General features: G+C 41.6%; 1 protein-coding gene across 2 annotated transcripts in view; it reads left to right on the forward strand.

Annotated features, from left to right (window-relative positions):
• SLC12A1 (solute carrier family 12 member 1) overlaps positions 1-7,811 on the forward strand; it is a 99,471-nt gene that overhangs the window by 41,843 nt on the left and 49,817 nt on the right. For both annotated transcript variants that reach the window (XM_003784335.1, XM_003784336.1), the window contains exons 12-15: positions 376-483; positions 802-925; positions 2,645-2,746; positions 5,067-5,222. In XM_003784335.1, coding sequence (XP_003784383.1) covers positions 376-483; positions 802-925; positions 2,645-2,746; positions 5,067-5,222 — 490 coding nt within the window. The remainder of the gene's footprint in view (positions 1-375; positions 484-801; positions 926-2,644; positions 2,747-5,066; positions 5,223-7,811) is intronic.

Below are 7,811 nucleotides of genomic sequence, written 5' to 3' on the forward strand. Positions count from 1 at the left end.
CCCAAACCTTTTTAAAACAACACGTTCTGCTAGATAGAATTCCCCACCATCAAAGAAACGTGTAACAACAAAGAACAGAGAGAGGAAATGTACCTAAAATCCTTGAAATCATTTCTTTCTTTATTCTTTGTAGTATCTTCTACATATATTGAAGTGAACATTGACTATTTTATAGAGGACAAAAAAGGCCATTTCCACTGTGAAAAATAAAATTAAGAATTTGAGACTGAAGCAGGGTGGGGGGAAATCCAGTTAGAAGCAATTAGCTTACACAAGAGATTCCGATTCATGGGAAGTGGAAAGGGAAGCATTTACATAACATTTTGGTTAATTTTCTGTTGGATGCGTCTCCCAATTTGAACCTCTCTTCCCAAGGTCATGAGCATGGTGTCTGGGTTTGGCCCCCTCATCACTGCTGGAATCTTTTCTGCAACACTATCCTCCGCCCTGGCTTCCCTGGTCAGCGCTCCCAAAGTGTTCCAGGTAATACACGCCCAAGAGCGTGTTTCTCCCTATTGCCGTTGCCACTGAGTGTGGATCAAGCCGAGATATTCATTCTCACCGGCAGTCATTTTCCATCATTTTCTGCACCAGTTAATGTTTGCATCGGGCTCAAGTGCAATGTCTGCCACAGAGTCAAGATCGATGCAAATAATATAAAGAATGACAAACTGCACCGTGAGCGTGTGCCCCACATGGTGTGCCACTTAATCTTTCACCAAATATTCTTGTTTGAATCACCTAGAGAGAACAACTGGGCATAGATAGAAATGACAAATGTCTCCTCTTCTTTTGCATTAGGCTCTGTGCAAAGACAACATCTACAAAGCCCTGCAGTTCTTTGCAAAAGGATATGGGAAAAACAACGAGCCCCTGAGAGGATACGTTCTCACTTTTCTTATCGCCCTGGCGTTTATTCTTATTGGTTCGTAGTTTTCTTGTTCTTACTAAGAGCCCGCGAATTATTCTGATGATTCCTAGGGTTTTCCTTTTAGTGTGAGAAATGACCCATTTTATGTTTACGATCTCATTTGAGAATATCGGAGTCTGTCTAAGAAGGAAATAGGAAATCCTCGTGTGTCGAGGGCCTTTGAGGACCTCATGTGTAGACGTTGGCCTTTTATCTATTCTTGAAATCTGAGGGTTGGAAATCCATCCAACCAAATGAAACTGAATCCTGTCTGCAACCTGCCTGAGTCTAACGCCAGAGTCCCCCCAGCTGGTGTACCTACTGGCCTGGTAGCTAACAGGATGGAATCGTTGCTGCTAGTATTTCTCAAAATGTGCTCCATGGACTATATCACAGTCGCCCAGAGTGTTTGTCAAAGTGCAGAGATTTTAGGCCTAATTCTAGAGTTACTGAACCAAAATCTCTGAAGATAAACAATCTGCATTTGACGACCTCCTCAAGAGATTCCTGGACCACTAGTATTTGAGAAACACGTCCTCACCCCCAGTGACACAGAAACAGCCACACAATCCTGGAGAGGTCTATTCACCAGCTTCAGGCTGCACAGTCCTCATTCCTCCCTGAGGGCCACCTCTGCCGACGAGCCCATCCAAGTAAAACAAGCAAAAGGTGAAGGACAACGGGAGCCACAGGCAGGCAGAGCCTTCCTCAGCAACCGACCCATGAGGGCTCCTCACCGTTACCTGTTACACTCAGGAAGTGATGATACTTCATCACTCCTCCTAATGTTTCTGTGGAGAGGAAGAAGAGACTATAGAGCTCTCTTTGTTAGATGTCTAAAAGTTAAAGAAAAAGCACATACAGAGATATTTCAGTTTTATAATTTAACCTTTTAAGACCTCAAATCCTTGCCCTATCACTTAAGTGATTAAGCTACCCAGGTTTTTAAGTTTTGTATAAATTAAATGATGTCCTCCACTAGTCACTCTTTCCGAACAATCTAAATTAGCTGCACGCACAAGCTTTATGGCAGCTGTTTGCAGTCACTTTCTTGTTCGTATCCATGCTCTAGAATCACACCCAGCTGCCTACGTTTGCATCATGAGGTTGAGAGATGTCTGACCTTCAGATAGAAAAGGATGTTTCTAGGTTTTTTTCTCAAATTACACAGTAAGCAATCCAGCTTGGATGAAATCATCCTGGACATTTAGCCACGAAGGCAAAAGTAATTTTTGCAAGCCTCGAGAGATAGAACTTTCTAGAGATATGGAAAAATATAAATGACTAACAAGAGTCCGGAACGTCGGAGAAAGCATACTGAGAAACCGAGAAACCACATATTTCCATTTGGGAGTTTCTGGTGCACTGTGTGAAAGTAACACCCTGCAGAGCCCTTTGATGGTAGAGGGAGCAGGGTTTAGTGCCTCCAGGATAGCTACAGGGGAGTTCACCACGTGCTCAGTCCCCAGACCACCTCCTCACTCCCTGGACTTTTTGATAGGCCCCGATTCTCTATTTTCTGATTAGTAGCCTTTCTTATGCACTTTATGCAAATCTTGGCTAAGAGTGTGTCTATGTCGCCCCCCCAAAGAAAAATCACTAACTTCTTAAACTTTGACAGATGCTAGCTCTGTTTTCAATTTCCAAATAAAGTCAAGCTTCCAGGCTGGAGCAGCTGTTCAGGCCCTGCTCTCATCACTCATACGTACATGTTCAATTCTGCTTCTTTTACAGCGGAACTGAACACCATCGCTCCCATCATCTCCAACTTTTTCCTGGCTTCCTATGCACTTATTAATTTCTCCTGCTTCCATGCCTCTTATGCCAAATCTCCAGGTAAGCTGACTTTCGAAAAGCTAAAACGCGCCTAAGCAAACAGTTAGTTTGTCTCAAGAAAATGAACTAAGTCAGTGAAAAGTCTTCAATCTGTGTTGGTATGTTTCCCTACATCCTAGTGGGAAGCATAATCCACTTTATTTTGGCGAGTTGGGGGATGACTTCTGGAATAGAAAAAGAATCATTTGAGCGATGGTCTTTTTGACCAACCGTAAAGTCAATTTTCTCCCGTGGCAATAAATTATTCATTGCAAGAGAAACCACATTTATTTTAGCAGTAGAAAAACACCACTATTTATTTCCAGGGTGAAAGTGACCACAGCAGTGGAATTAATGTATATATTTGAAACTTCCTTGCTATCAATTTGTTTGCTGCCTGTGATGCAGAAGAGAGGGATGGGTAGCTTCCGTAATGACCTGCTGAGCGCAGGCCGTGCAGGCACATGTTGGGCTCTGTCACATTGATGCTGGTGGCATCAGAGCACCAATTGCTTGAGAGGTGGTCAATATTTCCCACAAACGAACCTTACCCTTTCTAGTCACCCCTCACTTCTTCTTTGCTTCCACTGTCCAATCGAGTCTTTTCTGCCTTTCCACCAGAGCAGAGACCTGTCATGATCAACCTTCAGAAGTTCCCACCACAAGGATTTTTTACTGGGGTTGTGAGCACATCCCCATCCTTTCAGAGCCTGCCAAGACATCGAGCCTCTTTTGGAAAACCTGCTGCCAGTAAAAAAAATAAATAAATAAAAATAAAACATATAGATGGAAGGGAAAACTTTATCCATTCACTAGGCTACAGAAGATAGTAAAAGGAATTTTTTTTTCCTGTTTTCTTGTGTTCTTTTAACACATAGAAATGTGTGACTCCCGGCCACATTAGGGCCATTTTTGAAAAACAAGGTGAAGTAATAGAGGCAGGCAGGAGAAAGAGTGAAAAGAAGGGAAGGAAAGAGAGAGCAAGAAAAAGAGAGGAAAAGCAGAAACGCATACAGAGCAAGACACGTGAAACACAACCCCCAAATGACATTCACTTTCCCACGCGTGTACACACACAGACAAAGCAGGATTCAGAGGAAAATAAGGTTGTTTCCAGCAATGTTCTCAAAGTGCTAGTTCCATCTTGTGGCCATTCGAGATATTGCTTCTGAAGACTTTCAAAGCTCTTGTGTTTTGGCAACTCCGAATTTAAAATGTACTTCCGTGTGGGGGGGATGGTGAAGGGATAGGGTTCACCTGCTGGGGGTGGGACCCACATATAAGAGGGTCCTTATCTAATAGAAGCAATCGGTGTAAACTGCTTCTATGTACCCTCAATGAATCCCCAACAACAACAAAACTAAGAACTGGAGTTCTCACCAATTTGGGCATTTATCATTTAATTCTTTTACGTAAGTATCAATGTATTTAAAAGAAATGTGTGAAATTTGACAATTTTTTTATAGCCAAATCCATCTATTCATATAATTGTGTTCCCCACATGGCTTTACAAATGTAGAAAATTCTTTTACACTCTTTGGGTAAATAAAGTGGTGTTTATCTAAAATAAATAAATAAATAATAAAACATACTTCACTCATCGATGAAACGTGCCCTTCAAATCAGAGCTCCCCCGTCCTGACCAAGCTGTCTCCCAGATTCTTTCGTTTCAGGGACCGAATGGAACAAAGAACCCCCTGTGCACGTATGCACTGTGAGAAATACGGATTGTCATTGCAAGATGCATCCATATTAGTGCACTGGGTCTAAGAATCCATCGCCAGCCATTGGCTTTAAGAAGCCATTTCTTCCTCTTTTCTCATAGATTATTATTTCTGAAAGGGCAGGTATGATCCTCTGAGGGTTCCTAGAGGATCATACCTGCCCTCAGATATGAAGACCTACTGGGAGGTCAAGCTCACTGACTCTGGCTGACTGCTCTGCCTTCTCCGTGGGAGCAAAAGGCCCATTGTCTTAACCTCTTTCTTGAGCTACCAAGTTACTGCTCCTTCCTACTCTTTCCATCCCTTCTGCTTCTTTTCACCTGATGCCAGCGATATGAGGGGCTTACAGTTTGGGAAGAAAGAGGGGGCCATGCAGAAGGTGTGGCGGGGTCGTGAGTGGCACATCTTCCAGATACTTCTTTCTAAATTCTACAGTGTCCTATTTAGTATAAGTAGCCCCTTCAGAGAGCAAGGACCCCAAGGGCACAGGAAAATAGTAACAGAGTTAGGAAACCAAACTAGAAGTTCTACTTCTTTAAAGACATGTTCTAATATTCGGTGGCAGGATGGGAAGAGCACCAAAGTTCTTGCTCTTCACCTTTGTTCTTCATTTTCAGGGTGGAGACCTGCATATGGAATCTACAACATGTGGGTCTCTCTCTTTGGGGCCATTTTGTGCTGTGCTGTCATGTTTATCATCAACTGGAAGGCAGCTGTCATCACCTATGTCATTGAGTTCTTCCTCTACATCTATGTGACTTATAAGAAGCCAGGTGAGAGAAGGAGGGTTGCAGAGGGTTTGGTTTCCAGACCTCCTTCTACCTACTCGTTTATTAAGCACTAATTGAACAGCTTGTTTGTGCTTTGATGACTTAGGGATAAGGTGGGTATTAAAAATAATATACAATAGTGATAGTTCATCTTGTCGAGCACTTATTATATTTCATGCACTAGTTTTACCATTGCAGTAATGCTGCACCTTAGGTATTATTAATCCCATTTTACAGAAAAAGAAACCAGGGTTCAAAGAGTTGATCACTTCCTAAAGTAATAGTGAGTTTGCAATGGAGAGTGTGTATGATACCAGACCCCGCAAGTTTTTCACCCCTCCCCTCCTGCTTCTAACGTCCTGAAAAATGAGATATAGGTGTGGTCCTCAAGGAGTTCACAGACTCACACCTAAGCAATGAATTATGATACAATATAGTAAGTACCTTGAGAATAATCTAAACAAATTGCTTAGAAAAAGGAAGGAGTGATTAACTTTGATGAGAATCATCCAGGAAAACTTTCCTGGTTCATGGCTTAGGTTCCCAGGGTCAAGCACACAGTAGGCACTACATACATACTCGTTGAATGAACAAATAATCAAAGTTTTTAAAAGATCAAATAATTAGGGGGTTACTTAATTGGACAGGGTCAGGGTATGACATTCTATGCAGAAGGCAAAGCAGGAAGGACGTTAAGGACACATAGGAACAAGTAGCTAGGGGCCCATTTGAGAAGTCTCAAGGTCTTCAGCACACACCCAGTTCATGAGAGCTAAGGAGAAGGAGCGCAGGGTGAGCCTGGAAAGGTGACCAGATAAATAAGAAATTTAAATGTTATGCTAAAGAATATAGTGTGAGCAGCAAGATGATGCCAGAGGTTATTCAACTGGAGAAATGTAATTGGATCTGAACTTTGGCTGTTGACTTTAGAACCAGGTGGACTGAAGCTGGAAGAGGCTACAGAGAGTGCAGTGCCAGGAGGCCAGAGCCCCCCCACACCCCTTCTCCTCACTCTGCCAATAAAGCAGAGATTGCAGTAACTTCCTTGGAGGAATTTGTTTGGGTTTTCTTTGTTACTTTACATATATTTAACATCAGCTATAATTCACATATGGTAACATTCACATATATAATTCACATATTCACCCCTTTTATTAACAGATGTATAGTCTACAAGCTTTGAAAAACTTATACAGTCTTATAATCATCACCATGATTAAGATATTGGATATTTCAAGGCCAGATGCAGTGGCTCACACCTGTAATCCTAGCACTCTGAGAGGTGGTTGGATTGCCTGAGCTCACAGGTGCAGCCTGAGCCAGAGCAAGGCCACGTCTCTAAAAATAGCCATGTGTTGTGGCGGGCACCTGTAGTCCTAGCTACAGGGAGACTAAAGCAAGAGAGTCATTTGAGCCCAAGAGTTGGCGTATGGTCCTATGAGCAATGATGCCACAGCACTTTACCAAGGGTGACAAAGTGAGACTGTCTCAAAAAATAAATTAATTCATGTATTAATTAAATAGGATATTTCCATCATCCTCCAATGTTCCCTTACCCCCACTCATCATTACCGATGTGAAGTCAATCTCTTTTCCCCAACTTAGCCCCTGGCAACTGCTTTTCCAATTTCTGAATCTTTAGCTTTGCTTTTTCCCGAATATCATATCAGCAGGCGATTATAGCCTTTACCACCTTTCACTTAGTCGTTTTAAATTCATCCATGTTGTTGCACATCTATGAAGTGTGTTATTTTGTACTGTTGAGTTGTATTCTATTGTATGAATATACCATAAATCTTTAAAAATATCTAATCACCAACCGATAGACATCTAGGTTGTTTCCAGTTCAGGGTAATTACGTATAAAGCTGCTAGAAGCATTCACCCACAGGACTTTATGTGGACCCATGTTTTCATTTCTCTCTGGTAAATATCTAGGAGTGGGCTTCCTGATAGTATGTAAGGGTCTCTATGACTTTCTAAGAAACTGCCAAACTACTTTCCATAGCAGCAGTGTCATTTTCCATTCCTCCCGGCCATGAAGGAGAGTCCTAGTTGCTCTGTATCTTGGCTAAGTTTATTTTTAAGCCATTCCAGTAGATGTACAGTGCTCTCTCCCTGTGGCTTAGTCTGTGTCTCCCAATGACTAATGATGTTGAACATCTTATTTGCCTCCCATAGATCTTCTTCAGTCAGTGTCTGTTTAAATCTTTTGCATATTTTTTAGTTGTTTATTTTCTTATTATTCAGTTGTGCGAGTTCTTTATGTTTTCTGGATGCAAATCCTTTAGCAGTTTGTGTTTTGCACATATTTTTTCCAGATCTGCAGACTCTCTTTTTATTTTCCCTTTAGTTTTTTTTGAAAGAATAAAACGTCTTAATTTTTATGAAGCCTGACTTGTTTTTTCTCTTGTTGTTCATCCTGTCTCATCTGATCTAAGATATCTTTCCCTGTTCCAAGGTCACAGACTTCTTATGGAAGAAGTTTTAATGCATTTGGGATCTATATTTAGGTCTATTATCCATTTTGAGTGAATTTTTGCATGTGGTATGAGGTATGGTTCAAGGTTCATTCTTTGCATGTAAATGTCCC

Source organism: Otolemur garnettii, unplaced genomic scaffold (assembly GCF_000181295.1).
Source record: "Otolemur garnettii isolate 467f Iridium unplaced genomic scaffold, OtoGar3 scaffold00011, whole genome shotgun sequence".
In the NCBI taxonomy this organism is placed as follows: Eukaryota; Metazoa; Chordata; class Mammalia; order Primates; family Galagidae; genus Otolemur; species Otolemur garnettii.